The sequence below is a fragment of the Gambusia affinis genome, linkage group LG01 (assembly GCF_019740435.1).
Source record: "Gambusia affinis linkage group LG01, SWU_Gaff_1.0, whole genome shotgun sequence".
Taxonomy (NCBI): Eukaryota; Metazoa; Chordata; class Actinopteri; order Cyprinodontiformes; family Poeciliidae; genus Gambusia; species Gambusia affinis.
Window position 1 is genome coordinate 36,491,263 of NC_057868.1, and position 19,752 is coordinate 36,511,014.

Below are 19,752 nucleotides of genomic sequence, written 5' to 3' on the forward strand. Positions count from 1 at the left end.
CTCTAATTCCATTATTTTAATAAGCTTAACAGCTCTTCGTGGCTGTTGCTCCAAGCTGTTGTTGGCTAAGATTACTAGATTATAATGAAAATGAGAACTTGTTGGATCAACAAAACACAAACACTTTATTCTGGTTCTTGGCTGCGTGTAGATAACACCTTATCTTTTGCAAGTGATTTTCTGTGATAGGTAGAGGAAACTAAAGTAAGAGAAACTTAACATGAATGCTGTGGGTGACGCATTAAACAAATGTTCAATAAAATCTAAATTAAATACCAATTGTGGAAATCAAGTTTTGTTTCTTTTCCAGCACCTTGTTTTTTTTCCTGATTATGTATGTATTTCAAGCAATATGTTGATCACAGTGCTACAGTACAAATTATGTCAAACATAACATCCCCTCTAATTTAGCAGTGGCAACAACAATTAACACAGCAGTGAAAATGGCTGCTTCACTCCATTGTAAATGTGGGGCTGTGTATCTAATGGCCACCTCATCAGCTAAAGCCTCGAGTTAGCAGACAGGGGGAGGCCACATCCATCTTCCAAATGGAGCCTAATGAGATATTGATCACAAACATGCAGTTCCATCAATATTTCTATAGATTCTTTGCACGTAGAGCTGGTACTCGGCAGCAGTACTGTACATGTGGGCAGGTGGCATAAAATACAGTTAAAGACCGTAAAAGCCCAGTTTGTTAGTGGGTCTGTTACATGCTGCTGTTCATTTTAAGAGGCTTCTACGCCTTCTCTGCTGCTTTCCTTCTGTGCTCTTCTCTCTTTTCTCACTCAAGACAGCTTAAGGCAGGATGCAGAGCACTGAGTGCCAGTTCTTAGTTATTCTGTTTCTCTCATGAACCTTTGCCTTTAAAGGACTCCTGGCCTACGTAAACCCGGTATGTGAATGAACAGCTCAGGGTGTCTGTATATATAGGCAGACTCAGTTTACACTACAGTACTCACTATGGGATATTGGAGATGATGTGAATTGATTGTGGCATTGCCGTGCGCAGTGTGTCCTGTGGGCCCCTTCCTGCAGTGACATTATCAGTGAGAACAGTACACAGTCACAGAGCTGAGGTTGCTGTTTTAACCCCAGCATGAGCTTAGGACTGCGACCTGCATGCTCCTCTGTGTCACTTCAACTATTGGTCTAAGTTGGGCTGTGGTTTCTAATTTAAAATCCCATTTTAATTGTTCACCTGTTCCTTCAGTCTGTCTTCATTTATCATTTATTTCCTGTTTACCCCTTTCCTCATTTCTGGCTTGTTAAATTCTATCTTTTGTGTCTTACTTTCTCACTTATGTTTCTTCCCCTCCTTTCACTATTGTTCCTTTTCCCACGTTCCTTAGGTCCTTAATTTTTCATTCTTTTTTTCCTCCCTTCTTTCTCTTTCTTAATATTTTTCCTTCCTGCCTTACATTATGTTTTTCCTTTCTGTTCTTCCTTCCCTCATTATTTCCTCCATGTTTTGGTTCCTTCTTTACTTTTATTCATTCTTTCCTGAATTCCTTCCTTATAGCTCATCTTTACTTTTCTATTGCTTTCCAGTCCTATTGCATTTTTTCTTCTTTACCTTTCATTCTTCCCTGCTTGATTCCATTTTTTATTCCTTGCTTTTTTCCCCCTTCCTTACTTCCTTCTTTCCTTGTTTTATTCTCTAGTTTCTTAGTTGTGAGTTCCTACTGCCCACCACCCTCCATAAACACACACACACTGTCAAACATTTAGAAAACCATACTTCTGAGGGCTAAGCGCTTAGTGGGGACTAAAGTGATGGACCCCCTCCATCCTCCCAACAGTACACCTTCCCTACAGGCAAACCATCTCCATTGGGCTGTCATTTTCCTCTCTACATGGCCTTTTTTCCTCCTGAGGTATGGAGGTTTTTTTATGGCTCCACTTCTGTCCTCTCCTCCTGTTTTTAAACATGGTGTTCACAGCAAGAGCAGCAATCAGACAGGCCTTCGCACTTTTACTGACGTCCTCAGTCTTAAGGGAAGGGGAGAGAAGGAGATGAGGGATAGATAGAAGAGCAAAATCTTTGCCCCCTCTGCTTTCAAGGCAGAGGTGTGTGCATGTAAGCATGTGTGCAAAGGTGTGTGTAGCAGTGTGAAGGATTAAGTGGAAAGTGCTGCATGTGTTTAGGTGAGCAGGAAAATGCCTGGATGCTTGGATGTTTTTTGGCAATTTTTTCTTCCAATGTTGTGTTTCAAGACATGTTTTTTTTTTTTTTTTTTCTAGCTATAAAAAGAAAAGGATGCAAACCAAAGTCTTGTTTGGGCTATTTCTGTCTTTATGCAGTGTTGAAAGAGGTTTTACATACACATACATCTTTCATACATCTTGGTTTCAGTAAAGTTATAGGGCTGTAATAATTGTCACTGCTCCTGTATGTTACATACTCTGTCCCATTTCACAAGAAATTTTAATATTCAGTTTGGGGTTTTAGTTTGGGATAGAGCAAACCCCATAAAACCGTTAAAGTTTTATTGACAAAAACCTGACTTCCCTTTAGCAATTTACAACTAGTCACATGGGTAACATGGAACACAAAGTTGTTCTGTTGTTGTTGTTGTTTTTTTTAAACAAGGAAAATGTTTAAGGAATATACAAAGTTCTACACGTCTCTATGGAAGAAGCTACTTCAGCACCATGGACAGGGCTTTGATGGAACAACATCAGGGTCAACTGCCTCTAGCTTTTACTGCAGGGAAGGAAAATATTTACTGCTTATTACATGGAATGGAGTGGGTGAAGTGGATGTATGTGTGGAGAAGTGACGGCGTGTGTTTGAGCACACATGTACGAAATGCAGTGATGAAACGCTAAGCATCAGTGAGGAAACTGAGTGACAGGCCAGACCCAGACTGGAAGATAATAGATTGTACCAGGGTTGGTGGAGTGGAGTGGGTCAGCGGGGGGGGGGATATGAGGAAGGCAGGACTGTCGTCAACACGCTGTGGCACACTCTTCAGCTAATGAGGGAGGCAAAGGGGTCAGCTTCTAACTACACAAAGATAATGACCGTCTCCAGAAACCATGGCAACAGCAGCCATCCTGCACATCTCCCACCCCCGCCACCTCACCCCTCTTGCTGCGCTCTCATCTTACTTCACTCCACTGAAACGATTTTTTTTTTCTTTTTTCCAGAAAAAATAAAATAAAATCTCACATTGTGGAAAATCAATGCATAGCTTTTTGTGCCTTAATAACAGGCCAGGATTTGCATCTGTACCTATACAGCATTGGAGACATGAATAAAACATGGTGCCACAGCCCACACCTGAAAGCACATTAAGTATAATTTTCTACTGCTATTGTGGATTAAAAAAACCAAAAGCACCTTTGTTGCAGGCAGAGTAACACCTTGTCTAAGAAAAGGTATACTAATTTCAACTTGTGAAAGGGAGAGAGAAAAGTGAAAGACGTAAGCAGATAATGGGGAGAGAGGCATAAGCTAAATACAGCAGACATGGAGTCAAACGTGTTCACTGAACAGGAGAGAGAACTTTTAAAAAGGGAAAAAATCAATTACATAACAAGGGAAATAAGAAACCAGGTAATCATTTCTCAATTTTTCCCAAAGGAATACTCTACATAAGCGTGTTTATGCATGTGCATGACTTTATGTGTGTGTGTTCATGTGTGAGCTTTGCTGTGCCTGAGTCTGCTTCAACTTTTGACAACATAATTACACACAGAGGCTCGGGATGAAGATGTAGCTTAGTCTGTCTGTGTGAGACTGTGTGGTTAAGGAGCATGATACGAGCCCTAACACACGCCAACACACTCCCTCACACGCCTGCAGAAGTACATTAGCACCTTGGACAACGGCTGACCCATCAGAGTCCAATTAAAGCTGCTGTGACCAGTCAGCCAGTTAGCCAAACGTCAACACTGCTGGGTTGGTTGACTAGAGAGCTTTTGGTGTAACGGTGTGGAAGGAGCACTCAGTTTTAATGGGAAGGAGGAGGCAGAGTTTTAATGAGGGATGTAGCTGTGTCGTTTGCTTCTTGATACCCTGTCTGGCCATTAGTAGCTCTTATGACAAATCACCTTTCAATTTGCACTAGTTAAGTCTGCATAGTTATTCTTTGATTGATGGATCAGTTCTTGGGTGCATAGATTATTGTAGCTCAACTATGGATTGCACAACTATTGATTCTGCTTTAACTTTCTCACTTTGTCAAGTTATGAGCAATAACCCAAAGTGTGTTACTGAGATTCTTTGCACAAATAGAATTCTGAAAAGTGTGGGAAACATTTGTATTCACATCCCTTTAGTCAATGCTTAAGGTAAATGGAACTTTTACTTGAGTAACCATTTTCCTTCTCCTACTGTGCCAGTTTTTAGTTTTTTTTCTTTTTTATTTCATTTATTTACAGTTTGAAATGGACATGTTTCAAAATGTATACATATGTTTTGAATGAAAAGGAGTAGTTTAAAGAAAATAATCTTAGTCTAAAAGTCAATTTACTTTTACTATGCCATAAGCAAGTAAGCATTAATTAACTATCCCTATAGATACATAATTTTAATGACACCTTCTTATTTACTTAAATACTTAAATTAATTTAGCAATTTTCTTTTCTTAGCCTTGCTTATTTAATTGTAGTGTCAAAAAAAGACAAATAAACAAATGTCTTTCTTTTCCCCATCCAGATGCTCTCAAAGGAACCGATGTGAGCGTGCAGATGAGCCGTATCGTTTTGCTGCCTCTCTCAGCCAGTGTGTGAAGGCCACCGTCTTTCCCGACAGCATTGCAGTGTCCGAACCTAGCGTGCCTGTAAGTTTACTGACTTTCCTAGACACTGTGCATATAAATGGTGCTCCAAACAATGAATGCCAAAGAGCCAGAATGGTTTGAATCAATCCACTGAGCAGTTCACTTGGTGGTGATTGTGGCTGATGCATAAACATTAGATGGGAAGGTTTATTTATTTATTTTTTAAGAGCTTTATGTGGGCGTTTTAGGCATACATATGTTCATTTGTTTCAGAGCAGTCAATATTTGTGCCAAGACATGTTTGCGTGGGCAAGTGTGTAGGCGGTAAAGTTGCCAGGGTGAAGAAGAGTACAGTACATTATTACCACGTGGACTGAGTCAAAACGGCCAGAGATCACCAGTGAAAGTTGTGGAGAACACTCTTCATCTTTAGTAAGAACTCTGTTACAAACTTTGGCTTTATCAACCTATATTGACAAAGAGTCATTTTCTGTTCAGCGTTTACAAATTGATTTGCTTACAGTAGCTTTGGGATATTAGAAACTGTAAAATATATGTGAACTCTGGAGGCATTCTACTTAGAGTGGCTGCATTGGAACTTTCTGAATATTTCTAAATTTTTTCCAGCACTTTTTGGCCAAGTTTGCAAAGTGCTATGAAGTTCTGCCACTTAAATATACCCTTGGTACCTGTGTCATTGCAGATAAGTTCTCTTACGATGCTGCTGACTATTTCCTTGGCAAGCCCTTCTAGGTCTTCAGGCACTACTCAGCAGAGCCTTTCAAACTGGACCAACTATTAGCACTAGATAACCCACATTTTTACTTTCTTGCAAACTAAAAAACTGGTACAGGAGAAAACTGTGTGAAAATAGAATTTGGTATCCAATTTTAATCAGCATGAAGCAGATTTTTGCTGTAAAGTCAAAAATATTATCTTTATGTGAACTAAAATAGGCTCAATTTAATGCAATTATCTGCTGCCACTATTCTATACAATATACACAATACACTCTGCTTAAAAGTTGTTGCCTCTTATCTTGGTTTCAAGACAGACTGTTATGTATGTATTTTTACTGCCAGTTATATAACTTTATTGTTAGTCCCCTATTGAAACTAAAGCTTGTGAATATTTATCCTTATGGGGAATGCATGGCAGATGCACTTGAAATCAAAGAGCTCTAAATCACTATTGCAGTTTTCTTGTTGATTACACATATAAATGCCAAACACTTAGATGTATGCTCTTGAAAAGCAGTGTAAATAATTTACAAAACATAGAGTTTTGTATTCCTTTTGCTATTTTGCTTAATAAAAATCTAAATGACTGACTTGTGCAATAAATGTAATTAGCAAGATTGCATATGAATATTACCTGGAATCAGTTAATAATAATAGGGTAAATCGGTCTGTCTCAGTGTCTGTCTGTCTCAGTCTGTCTGCCTCAGGCTGCTGTAGTTGTGTGACTCTATGACATCAGTATGAACCAAAATATCAAGAACGATTCTGGCCTGTCATTGAATCTATGCCACAGATATTAATGGTAGTTCTGAAAGCAACATGGGTTCAATTTGGTACGGGCAAGGTTTACCCATATAAGCTGGCTTGTTGGTGTAAACTGAGGTTTAAACTATAGCTGTTTTCATTCCTTTGAATGCAGCTCCATCGTCCAGGTTCCAAGCCCCAGCTTAAAATAGACCTTGCATCATTCCTTTGTTCGTGTCTTTTTAATTAAACTCAGCTGACATTACCCTGCTGGCCACTTTGCAGAATGTCAGTTGGCTATATTAGTCATTTCCTACCTGTCAGCCACACCTGCTGCAGGGTCATCTCACCTAACCAATCAGAGCAAATTCACCCAGCTCCCAAATCCCAGTGGTGCAAACAGCCATCTCCATGACTATGCAGACTCTTCATATGGGTTTCAGGACAGATACATAAACAGCGGGGGAAAAAAATAAATAAATTATGCTAGCTAAAAATCTGCCACCAATTAAGTGGTAGGTTGCTGCCAAGCTGCAAAAACACCCACCACCAGCATCATCATGGAAGGCAGCAAAACAAAAAAAGAGCAATATAGCAAAACACTCTGAAACATGCTTACTTTTTTCTCACTTTGTGTGTAAAGTGTGTATGAACAAATTTTTGAGTGTTTAACTGTATATGTGTGTGTATGTACGTGACAATGATGAGAGCTAATTAATGTGAGAGCTTGCTCGGGAAATCCGAAATTGAACAAAAGACATTGATTGCTGTGATTGCTGTAATCAAGGATCTCTCTGACACCTCGCAGTGAAGCAACACAAACATGGGTGAAGTTAAACAGGAGGAAGACGAGAGGTCCTCAGCAGAAAAAGAGAAATCATCCCACCTCTCGACGGGTGTCGGGAGTAAGGCAGTTAACGAGAGAGGCAGCGCGATCCACTGTCGGAGTAGTTTTCTTGAAAAGACATGCATTTAGTCTGCTCAGCTGTCTCACCCTGCGGTGTTTAGTAAGAGGCAGATAAAACAATGGAAAACTTACAGATCTGTGGCCCAAAAATAACTAATAAAACAAGGCTGTGAAATGCCATGGTGATAATTATCCGCACTGCCTTTCTTAACTGGAGAGCCAGATCATACACCCTGTGCTGAATGCATTTATTTATAGGTAGAGGTGCTGGAAAGTCCTGCCCCAGTGTCACTGCTTTCAAACGCCTGTATATGCATATGCAAACTTTATTGTACATAAAATGTTTTCTTTTTTTTCTTTGTTTTCTTCTTTCTTTCATTCCCTCTTTGTCTTTCTTTCTTTCACAACTAATACATGCAAGTGCTTTAGAACAGAACAAAGTAAATGAAATTGATTTAGTCAGTTTCGTATTCTTCAGTTTGCTTCATGTATTTCTTCATAATGTAATGTAAAACCAAATCGAAGTGTAGGATCTAAATCTAATTTTATTTTTTCTGATTCACAAGCTTTTAAGTCCCAGAAACAATATTTGGCAAACCAGTTTGGCAGCAATTGCCAACAGCACTGTGATCTTTTTTTTTTCCCTCTTTCTTGAAGCTGACACTGCTGCTCTGAAGTTGGTACATTTCTTCAAAATTTCTGAGGGGACCTTTCTGTGCCTTGACCAGTGAAATAACCTTCACCATAGCTGGTGTTGCTAATAAAAAAGTATTTTTTTTCTGTAGCACCTAAATATTTATCCATGAATAGGATTTCTATTATGTGTGAAAATGTTTTCAGCAGATTTGGTCAGTGGCCAAAATACTGTGTGTAGATTGGTCACAAAGTAATGAGCTGTTTCTCTGTCCCATGTGCAGCTGCTGGTGAAGGTGAGCGATGTCCCAGACCTTTCTGTGGGCATCACCTGCTCCTTTGGCAACTTGACAGAGATTGAGGGAAACGTAAATGGCAATCAGATACTCTGTGTGTCTCCTGCTGCAAAGGATGTCCCTCTCATACCGACTGACCAAGGTAGATATAAAACATTTATACATTTATTGCTTAAAAGGAAAAAATCTCCAAAAGTTGACTATGTTGTCTACGTTTACGGTGCTATTGTTAACAATAATATCAACAACAGTGACATTAGGTCTAAAATACATTATTCTGCTAAGACTGCTCTCATCCTGATCCATTGTAATGTCTATGGGAATTTGAGAACACCTTTATCATGCCTGTCAGCACATAAATATTAAAACCTAAGGGCTCAGGCAGGAACCCTGTGCTGTAAAATGAAGAATTGTTTCTTTATGAACTCTAAAGCTAGTCATTTCTGCCGTTTGTTCAGCATGAGTCAAATGCCAGTTGCCAGTTTCGAAAGATGGCTGCCTGGACTACAGTCTGGACAAAATGGGTGCCTTTATGGAGGATGTTGTGTTTCTAACAGCACCCTTACACCATTTTTAGCTGTGTGGAATGGAGACGGTTAAACCATCAACACAATGAGACTGATGAGGAAAGCAAAATAGATTTTATCTAATGTAATGGCTTTTTTACTTTTTAGCATTTCCTTGCTTGTTATTTATTCAGCTGTGCATTGATTGTTCACCTGGTCACTGACACAGATACATCTATACGGTGAAATGATTAGATGAGCCAATGTTTTATCAAATCTTAGTAAATGGGACTGCAGCTTAAATTACCATTGTGCATCAAAGCAAAAATACAGCTTTTAGGCTATAAACAAATATCTCTATCAATTATGTTCATAGCATGGTAGTCTTCAGATTTCTGTAGGCATTCCAAGAACACATGTAAAGTAAATTTATTCCAAGATCTCAATCAAGCCATAGGAGGGAGAAACATACAGTACGAATATTAAAGCCTCCTATTCAACAATAACATTTCAGGTGAAGATAGCCACAATGTGAAAAAGTAAACACACTAAATAATAGATCATAATCAGATTGTGAAAAACAATGTGTGTTAGAGGTGGTTTGGTGAACCCCCATCCCCTCACCTGCTTTGAGTAAATGACAGCCCTGTTTGCCCCGAACTCCCAGAGGAGACGGTGCATCGGCTCTAATATAAGTGTTTTCCCTCAGGTAAATGTCAGCCAGTCCTCCTGTTAAGTCCCACCATCATCCCACCAAGCTATCCATACGCCTGTTTACTCCTCCATTTTCCCCTCTCCATCCATTCCCATGGGACGCCCCTCCATCTTCTGTCCCTTTAGCGAGTCTTTCCAGACACCGCTTGACAACACTGATTGTGCTGCGGTGATGACCTGAGGGGAAATGTGACAAGAGTAGAGGAACAGAGAACAGGAAATGAGACCAAAAAGGGAGCAGAGGAATGCATAATAAAGAACAGGGCAGAAATTAGAGGGAAATTCTCTAAAGGAGGGCTGACAAAGAGGTCAGTGGAAAACTGTGAGGACACTGCACTCATTAAAGAAAATAACTGGACCTCTTTTTCACTAAGAAAAATGTTCAGAGAGGAGGTTTAATACCAAGAAGACCTCCATATATTCTTGCCAGATCCTTGGAGACCAATGTGTGTTAGAATTCTGCCATGAGACTTCTGTTTAGACTTGTGTGAAACAAATCCTGATTCCCAGAAGGTGCTGAGAACAGAGTGCTGAGGGTTACTGAAACCTCCCACACACTGAATGTCATCAAATTCAGGCTCATGTAAACATCCACATACTTATGAAGCCCACAATGTAATGACTGCGAGCTATAGGGATAAAGAAAATGCAGACAAACAAATTTACATCATTATAAGCAATTCTGTTCAACGTTAGGACTTTTACATGTATTGCTTCCTGTCATAACAATGCTTGGAGGGACTTTGATGTATGATCTAGCTGAAAAAAGCACTTCAGAAATTCAAAAATGTTGAAAACTTTCCTGAATCTGAAGTCTTACTGTGTTATTGAACTTCCATCTAGAGATGGGGCTCAAATTTTCAATTATGGACAAATAAGTTGTCTCTTTACAGATGAAAACAACTTTTAATAACTCAAACGGTTTATCCAAATAAGGGTATTGGAAGAATTCATCCTTGGACAAATGTATCTTGAGCACTATTCTTCTGGCATGAGTCTGGATTCATGTCATAGCTGCATAGCACAGCAATAAGAAATTCACTCTGAGCTAGTGTTTTCTGTTTCGAACTGTACTTGTTTTTTTTAACCATTGCATACTGTGTCATTTCAATTGTAGAAGAAAAATCAATGACCAAAAAGCCTAGAGTCACCATGGCAACCACCAACTTTGTGCATACTAATGCTGCCCCTAAGAGTAAAAGTAATGCTCACATACTCTACATAATTAGCTTATGAGGGAGATTAAAAGAAAAGTTAAGGACCTACTTAATCTCCTGGTCTTTCAGCAAAAAAGAAAAAACTGATTTAGTTATGCATTCAAAATAAAAATAACACATTCGCATGAGAGACCCAGACTTGCATATATTCTCTGTGGAAGCAAATATGAAAGCAAATATTCACAATCTAAGTGAGATTTAATGAAGTTGAAAAATTATAATTTTGTTACAATTTATTAAACAAATTTTGATAATGGTTGTGACTTATGAAAATGATGATCTGTTGTCTGCTCTCTTTCAGACTGGTCAGGTGTTGAGCTGAGGCTCAACTCTAAGGAGACTGGTCAGATGCTCATCAGCACTGAGATCAAGTTTTACAACTGTAGCGTCCACCAGCTGTGAGTATCGCCTTCTATTTCAACCCTTTTCCAAAAACAGTCTCCCAAATATTTCCCTAAAAGCCCTGAATCAATGCCCCGGGATCTAGTTTCAGCTTGGTCTTCATCTTGTCTTGCCAGCCCTCTAAAAATAACCTCAGAAGAACTAATGAAGTATGATCTCTTGCTGCTCCCAGTGCCCCATTGTTTCTGCATTGTTGTGCTAATGAAGCTTTCTTTCTCAAACATGTGGATGTACAATACGCCCAGCTCTCGATGTAACGGGTCCTCAGAAGAGAATTTTCCGCCCATTTTCATGCTGTGTCTGTCCCTGATTGATTGATGTTGCCTTGAATCCCTGGTTCGGAGATCTCAGTGTCGGCGCTGCCTTTGCAATTGTTCAATGCATTCCACTGAGGCAGACTCTGTTTGTACAAGATCCAAAGGCCTCTCTGACTTGGTGGAATGGAAAGATGAGGCAGTAGAGTAAAGCTGGTGAAGCAGAGCTGCAGGAATGATAGCATGTCATATTATCCTTTGACTACCCCCTTGACATTAAAACAAAATGTTTTAGCCACTGGGCAGTGTTACTCTGAGTCTCTCTCTTCTTTCATTTCTTCTCCTGCTGCCCAGAAATCCTATTGGGATGGCAGAAAATGGAATTACCAGCTCTCTAACATCAGCGCGATTAACCAGGAATGACAAACACACTTGTACACACAGTCACACACGCTCAAAAGCTCAGAGACAGATGCATACACTTGAAAAGGGCACAGACTCGTCTTTGCGTGCCTTGATGCCAAGTCTTGCTCCCCCTTTCCGTCCCTTTTGCACACATGTTCAGCTCTGTTTGCCTGAAGGTGAAAACACCCTATTCTTCCAGCCTCGCCCGCTTGCCAGAAGTTCCTCCCATGCTTTTACACAAATGAATATTTAACAACAAGCAAGTGTGCCTAACTCAACCTTGTCAGTGAGAGTGAAAGCAAGCTGACACTAAGACGTGCTTGTTGAACAACTGTTTGTAAACACACGGTGTGGCGAAAGCAATCTCAATCACTGAATTAATTAAAAAACTTCTAGAATGTTTATTGAGGAACATATGAATTGACACGAGGAATGTAAAGATACATCCAAGTCACAAAGAATGTCAATGTCAAATTTATTTATATATCCAGCAACACTCATCATGTAAAGAATAGTCTTTACATGATTTTAAGTTTAGTACTGAGGCAAGAGCCCATTTTTTGCAAATGGATTGAAAGTTTCACAAATTGTTTGATTTGATCAACAGAGCTTTAGATATTTGAGCCATCTATCAAGTGCTATTATTATGCTTAGCTAATTGTAAGGTGGTCCAGATGCATGAAAAATATTTTGTGTGTTTTTACTACGGTAATAGAGTAAAGGTTTTACAAAACTTCCACAATGACTCTATAATGGAGATATATTTGACTCAGGTTTAACCAGTCTAAATATTTCAGATTTTCAAGCAGGGGTGGTTAAATGCATGCCAGTATCATAATGTTTTAATATTGCAATGAGATCTCATTCCACACATGCAGCTACAAACTTCAGTTAACTTCCATATTGCTCCTCAGGACCATATTTTTATGAATAGTGGTTTTCTGAAGTGCTAGGCTAACATTAGCATGTTACTTCCTGTGTCAGCATGAGTTGTTTATAATTTGGCTCATGGAATTTGTCCGTTATTTTTTGCTTCCGCCATGGCTCATTAACAATGTGACTTGCATTACCTCAGAAGCAACACCGAAACAACAGGTACTGGAAGTGAAACTTATTCAGTGACTGCAACACTCAAACTGCCTCAAATCTGCTACATTTGATTGAGACCCAAATCTGTAACATTGAGTTGAATCATGACATTCCAAGCTGACATTTGCTAATTATCTATCTAGCAAGAAATATTACATGACAGCTAAGACTAAATCAGTAAACCTAGACAAATATGAGGAAATTGAACAAAATTTGCACTGCAAGTAAGTGAAATCACCCATTAACCTCCAGCAATCTAACTTAAGTGAGTGTAGTTACTTGCTAATTTTACATTCCAGAAACCAAATCTGCTTAATTTGTTTTCCCATATAAGCTAAAAGTTCCACTAAGCATCTTAAAATAAACCCTTCCACACTTTTAGTTTCTAATAGTGGCTTTCAGTATTCGGTTTGTGTCAGTATGGAGCTAGAGTTGTAAATGTCGCTGCTGTAGCTTCCTCATAACGTGATGTGGAAGGAATCTAGAAATAAACTTTGCATTGGGCAAAGCAGAAGGTAACAACCACAATTGGTTCATTTGATCAGTGTTTACATTGCATGCTGCTTTGCTCAAATTCCAACCCCCCTGTGGAAAACAAATATTAGATGTCACCAACTGCAGCTGAATCAGGTTTGCTTTATGTACTAACACAATGACTACTGTTCCGCCTGCAGTTATGTTCTCAATTTAAAACCCTTGCCAGAATTTCTCTGTGCTCTGTTCAATTCTTATACATATTGTCTCTTCTCAGCATCCTCCTCCCCCTGTGTATTGTTGAAAATCATTAATAATGAGTGTTGTTCACCATGTATTACGCTCCTGCAAGCTCACTGAACTAGTTTCTATAAAGAAGCTTTTATTTGCAGTCATAATACTCTGAGCAACCTTACAAACCCTACAGTTAGCATGGATCTGGGCTTCTGAGGGCTTTCCCATGGAATGATTTCTGTTTTTTTTTATAGCACTTTTATTTTAGGGACGTATATAAATAATTTGCTGAGAAGGGTTTGTGTTGTATTTGTGGTAAGTTGCAATGAGTCTTTTACAATCCTGTTGGAAAATTTTGGACTGCTCTTTTTTCCATAATTGTTTTTATTCAGTTACAGTGTAATATAGTGTGCAGAAACATCCTACTTAAGATCCCTTCAGAATATTCTAATCAGATTTAATTTGAGACTTGGGATCTCTAAACTCTGCATATTGTTTTAAAACATTCAGAGAACAATGCTTTGGTTTATGTCATTCTACATGATGGAAGCGTTCTTAAACTTGAGGTCAAATTTTTGCATTTTCCATTAGGATTTTCAGGTAGAAAGCAGAATTTATTTTGTTGTTCATTGTGGCAAATAATCTAGGTCTTACAGCAATAAAACAACATTAGGACATCACACTAAAACCATCTTATATGACTGTCAGCGTGATTTTCTTTTGTTAAACTGTTGTAAATTTTATACCATCTGTAAATGTTCCTCTTTTGTTCTGTCAGTCCACCACATTTTTTTTTTTACAGCCTTTGAAATCGTCAGAATGTTTTTAGAAAATAAGAGACAGCAGTGGATTTTACCTTGGAACTTTCCCATAGATAATTTTTTTTTTTGCTAGTTCATAAACACTGATCTTAACTGCAGTTGGTTATGCTTACAATGTTGTTCTGGTTTATTTTATCTGACTTTCTCATCAAGAAAAAGTCAGATGAAAAAGTCTCAAGAGTCATCAATCACTCTTGAGATGATTTTGGGAAACTGGGAAGGTTCACTTCTGTTCCATCTTTGTTCTGCTCATGGATAATGGCTCTTGCTGTGGTTTTTTGGAGTCCAAAAGCCTTCAGAGGAATGCACATTGGGAGTTTTATGGCGAGTCTTGTCAAATACTGTGTTAGCTGGTGCCTTTAGCACACTTTAGGTCCTTTGTGCAGAAGTTCAGAGACGCAACATAATACTGGACTCCAGCTTTGGTTCTTCAAAACTCTCTTTAATAGAATCTCTAGAGACCATGTATTTTAGTGTGGACTGCTGATTAGACAAAGCTGGTAAAGGTTGTGTGAATAAAAAAAGTATGGCTAGTTTTTTGATGCGCAGCTGACGCTGCTGACGAGCACCTGTAATTTTGTACCCATTTCAACACTAATATTAATGGATCTGTTTCTCATGTAAGTTTTACGCATCGGGCCATGCAGTGTTGCTTTTTTGAATCGTTTAGTCTGCTTCATGTTTTCTGACAGATTCTTTTGCAGTGAGGGTATTGCTTCTAAAACCGAACTAATCACAGTTAATGCATGATTTAAGCAAGTGGGAATTATGTTTTCACACAGCTTTTTGAATAATGATGAGAAAACTGATTTTTTGATCTACTGAGGTTATCCTTTTCTGATTTTAACATTAGGTTACCTGAAAGAAGGTGTGAAAAAAAATACTCAGCACAACATAAAAATATTGACATATATATTTATATTCACAGCAGTTCTATTTAAATTATCCCTTATATTAAAATACATCTATATATTATACCAATTTAAATATTCAATTATGTATTTAATAAATCAAACATAAGCAATTACCAATCTATTTTAATTTTAACAATGTCATTCAGTTTTTTTACAGACATGAGTACTTACTTACTTGAATTAATTTTATTTTAATTGAGTTTTTTTATGTTTTATAAATATATGCTTGTGCTTAATAAATTATTTAAATATTTAGATGCATTTCAACAAATTAGGGCTTTTTTACTCATTTATTTGGTGTAACTACATCCTGTTTCATTTAAATATTACTAAAACACCTTTTTGATTTGTTGAATTCTGTAATTGTACAATCCAAGCAAAAATGTATACTATGCATTCAAAAATACTCACATGCACATGCTTAAACATAACCAGTCAAACAATGCTGGGCTAATGGTAATTGCAGGATCAAGCTGAGCAAGTGTTTTATTTGTCCTCATTACTCAAAGTTTTTCCCTCCGTCTCGGCTCCTCCCCCTCTGATTGTGGTTATGAGGACTGATATTAAGTCAGACATGCAGAATGAATGTATGGCAGCACAAAATTTATGCAGGCAGAGCTGGGTCCTGCAGTGACTGGGTACCGTGCCAGCCACAAGGGCGCAACAACAGCATGTGCCTACTTGGGACATGAACTCATTTCCTTTGTGACTCTTTCCCCCCCTCTTTGGCAAGTTCTCTGTCCCTTCTTGACTGTGAACTGCTCACCACTTGTGTGTGTTTTTGTCTTCACACAGGTGTCTGTCATGTGTGAACAGTGCCTTCCGCTGCCACTGGTGCAAATACCGCAACTTGTGTACCCATGACCCCTCCAGCTGCTCCTTCCAGGAGGGACGAGTCAACACTTCTGAGGTTGGTGGTACACTCACACACACAAGAAAATAAATTCTCTGTTCCTGTGTTTTCTCCAGACATAGAGCCCGTCTCAGTTTCCTTCTGCTTGCATTGTTGTCTGTGTTGCAGCTCTCTGTCAGCCTCTGGGCATGTCTTTGAAAGACAGCCATCGAATCTTCTCTATTTTTCCAAAATGCCGCCTCTCATTCAGAGCTCTTGTTCTCGGCAACACCAATTAACAGTCCATTATCCCCAGAGCGACTGAGTTTAACAAGTCTTAACAATGTCACTCTGACCATGTCAGTCATGTGAGATGGAAGCAGCTTAAACACGCCTGTGTGTCTTTGGCAGATTCTGGCTCTACACACACTTAGTGCTTTGATTGTAGTGCAGCTACTTTAAACTGAAAATGATACTTCACTTTGACAGCACTCCTTTTTTTAATATATTCTCATTCATGACGCCTACATGACATTGTGATTTCTCTCCCTTTGCTGGTGACCTTCAAACTAAAATGCAATTTCCTCTCTCTGTTTTGCTGACACTCTTCTGCTCTCTGCCCCCTGCAGGACTGTCCCCAGCTGGTGCCCTCGGAGGAGATTCTGATCCCAGCAGGGGAGGTGAAGCCAATCACCCTAAAGGCCAAGAACCTGCCACAGCCCCAGTCTGGCCAGCGAGGCTATGAATGTGTCCTCCACATCCAGGGGGTTAGCCATCGAGTCACTGCCCTTCGCTTCAACAGCTCCAGCGTACAGTGCCAGAACAGTTCGGTAGGCTGAGAAATGCTGCCTTAAGTTTAGCTAAGTCAAGTGTACATGTCTTCACTTCTTCGGCTTTTGAGTTGAAAATGTTGTGTTATGTGTTCACATGCACACCAATTGAGACTCTTAAGTAATTTGTGAGTGTATGTGTCCATTGACGTCTGAGATGAGGGAAATCTGTTCCAGAGATGACCTTATGATGTTTAGTCATAAGGTCATCTCTGGAACAGATAGTGAGTGAGGGCAAGGTCAATCCCTGTCATAGAAATTAAGCGGAAATTAAAAGGATATAAATTCACAAGTGCCTTTTTATTGTTAATTTTATAACATGATACATTTTTAACCCTAAATAAATTAAACATATTTTTTACGCTATCTTTGAAAATTTGCAGAATGTTTTATATTTGGTGCTCCATTTGGTTAAATTCATTTAAATTAAATTAATCTAATTTAATTGATTCGTTCACTTATACAGGAAAAAGTAGTAACAGATACTGAACATTTCAGCAGTTGTAGCCCAACTTAATTTGCTTGTCTAATTAAGGCTTTTTGCTAGATAAAACAGAAATATCATAAAAGGTTTAAAATAAAAAAAGGTAGAAACATCTAATTTAATTAGAAGCTGCTTTGTATATTCACCCAATTTGGGAATTCATGAAGAAAGGGAGTTTTTGTAATTTTTTTTGTTTTATCTTTGGGTTTTTTCTACTCTGGATTCATGAAACTGATACATTCAGACAACAAAACACGACCATCAAGCCCAGCAGATGGGAACAATTTGTACCTATTTTTGCATCAGGCTGCTGTCGTCCTCTCTGTAGCCAGAAACACAGCATGGGCTGAAGTGATCGAAGAAGTCTGGAAAAATATTTTCAAATAGTGAGCGCCAGGTGCAGATAAGATAAAGGGACTTGAAAGACATTCAAAACTGTAAGAACAATATCAGACCATCTCAGGGAGGACTGCTGCTCACATCAATTTTATCTCTTGTGTGATCACTGTCCTGATTTTTGGTGAAGGCACAGCACAGCAGGTAGTATTTTTCCAGTTTTAATTCTGCTGCATCAAAATTACAACCAGCTGTATTTTTAATGTAATCTTCATGCCAAGCTCAGATTTTCAAAAGTATTTTTCTCTAGACTGAATTTAAAAAAGCCTGGGTGACCTTAAATGAATGCAGAAATGTTGCTTGTCCTGTAGTGCTACTTCAGCAGAAGACCTTCCTTTGTGTGCACTTGAGAATTAAATGATGCACTCTCTGTTTTGCACATACACACAAAATAGCTTTATGAATACTCCAGAGTGGTCATAAATAGTTAAGTCCTTTTGGTGTTGAGTTGTGCATACATTTTCCAGTCTTCCAATAGTCCAAAAGCATCCATGTTGGAAAATGAATGTTGGTGGTTGTTTGTATCCACGCAGACCTCGACCAATTTGCCATTTTAAGAAAGTGTTGGCAAAAATATCACATATTACTGTCTATAAAAACAGATCTCTTTTACCACATGTTGCATGTACTTGTGTTTCTGAGAGTATTGTTTAGTCAAAACTGACATATCCAATAGGTGATTACAAAGGAGAGAACCAAAGAAAACTCAATGTTTCCAGCTGACCCATTTTTTTATTGGGGTGGTTCCTTTGTGTCAGCTCAGATATTGAGATGATGTAAGTTTGCTGTAACATAGGAAGGAAATGTTGCTTCAACTGCTACACAAGAACTCACGGGGATTCCAATTCCCAGACCTCCCATTGAAATATTCCTCTCTTTCTTTCTCTTTTCCACTGTGATCCTCTTTTCTGTCTCTGCTTCGCTGACTCTGGCCTCCAGTACCTGTATGAGGGAATGAGGATCAGTGAGCTGCCTGTGGATTTTTCTGTGGTGTGGAATGGCAACTTCATTATTGACAACCCAGAGAATATACAAGGTAAGAACAGTAGATGTTTGCATAAAACAGGGTAGATAAGCAAATGAGATAAAATGTTAGAGCTGTACTGTTTAGAAATATGCAGGAGGAGATCATTTCTCATCTAACACGCCATCAGTTTCCCTTTTAACAAATATTCACTTACCACATCTTTACTGTGTTGCCTGCTTTACCCTACAGTGCACCTGTATAAGTGTGCAGCCCAGCGGGACAGCTGTGGCATGTGCCTGAAGGCAGACAGGAAGTTCCAGTGCGGCTGGTGTAGCGGAGAGGGAAGGTGCACACTGCGACATCACTGCCCTCTCATCAACCCTTACACCACTCGCTGGCTCAACCTGTCCTCCAAGAACGTGAAGTGTACCAACCCACGCATCACTGAGGTTTGCGCTGATAATCAGCTTTCTGTCTTGCTTGCCCGCCCACTCAGATGCAGCTGCAGTCAGTCTGTCACTGTCTGCTTCCACTGCAATCTGGATCTTCATTCAGTCACAATTCATCATTGACAATCATCTTGTGCTGCAGTACTGCACTTAAAGTCCAAATTGCAAATGTATTCGTATTCCTTCCAACATTTCGATCTGTTAAAGACACAAACTTCATGCTGGTTTATTGGGATTTTATGTGGTAGAACAGCAGAATAGTGGATGATTATGAAACAGAAGAAAAGACAGAGGAACCTTAAAATTGTGGCATTCATTTTTCCCTCTCAAGACCTCTTTTCATCAATGTGTTTTTTGAAGTATTGCATTAAAAAAGGTTGATGGAAACTGCAAAATTCAAAATAACTTCCTAAATGTTGCAAAGAAACTCTTACACTTGCTTTAGGTGGTGTGTGGCTTTTCTGAATTTGCTAAAGGGCAGACGCAGAGACACATTTGCCAATGACAAAATCCAGAAAAATGTAAAAGTGCAAACCTCCAGGACAGTCAGATAAAAATAGGAGTGTTTGTTAACATTAATTTGTTTATATGCAAAAATATAATTTGATATAAACCATTCCATTGCAGCTCTGGCTGTATGTTTTGTTTTGTGACCTTCCAGTTGAATCTTCGCCCCAGCCTGTAGTTTTTTGCAGTCTGCCTGCAGGGCAGCC

General features: G+C 39.0%; 1 protein-coding gene across 1 annotated transcript in view; it reads left to right on the top strand.

The window, feature by feature from the left end:
* plxna2 (plexin A2) overlaps positions 1 to 19,752 on the top strand; it is a 223,148-nt gene that overhangs the window by 127,134 nt on the left and 76,262 nt on the right. Inside the window, exons 6-12 of the mRNA XM_044110575.1 lie at positions 4,668 to 4,791; positions 8,040 to 8,193; positions 10,790 to 10,886; positions 15,877 to 15,991; positions 16,543 to 16,743; positions 18,563 to 18,659; positions 18,840 to 19,039. Of these exons, the coding sequence (XP_043966510.1) occupies positions 4,668 to 4,791; positions 8,040 to 8,193; positions 10,790 to 10,886; positions 15,877 to 15,991; positions 16,543 to 16,743; positions 18,563 to 18,659; positions 18,840 to 19,039 (988 nt within the window). The remainder of the gene's footprint in view (positions 1 to 4,667; positions 4,792 to 8,039; positions 8,194 to 10,789; positions 10,887 to 15,876; positions 15,992 to 16,542; positions 16,744 to 18,562; positions 18,660 to 18,839; positions 19,040 to 19,752) is intronic.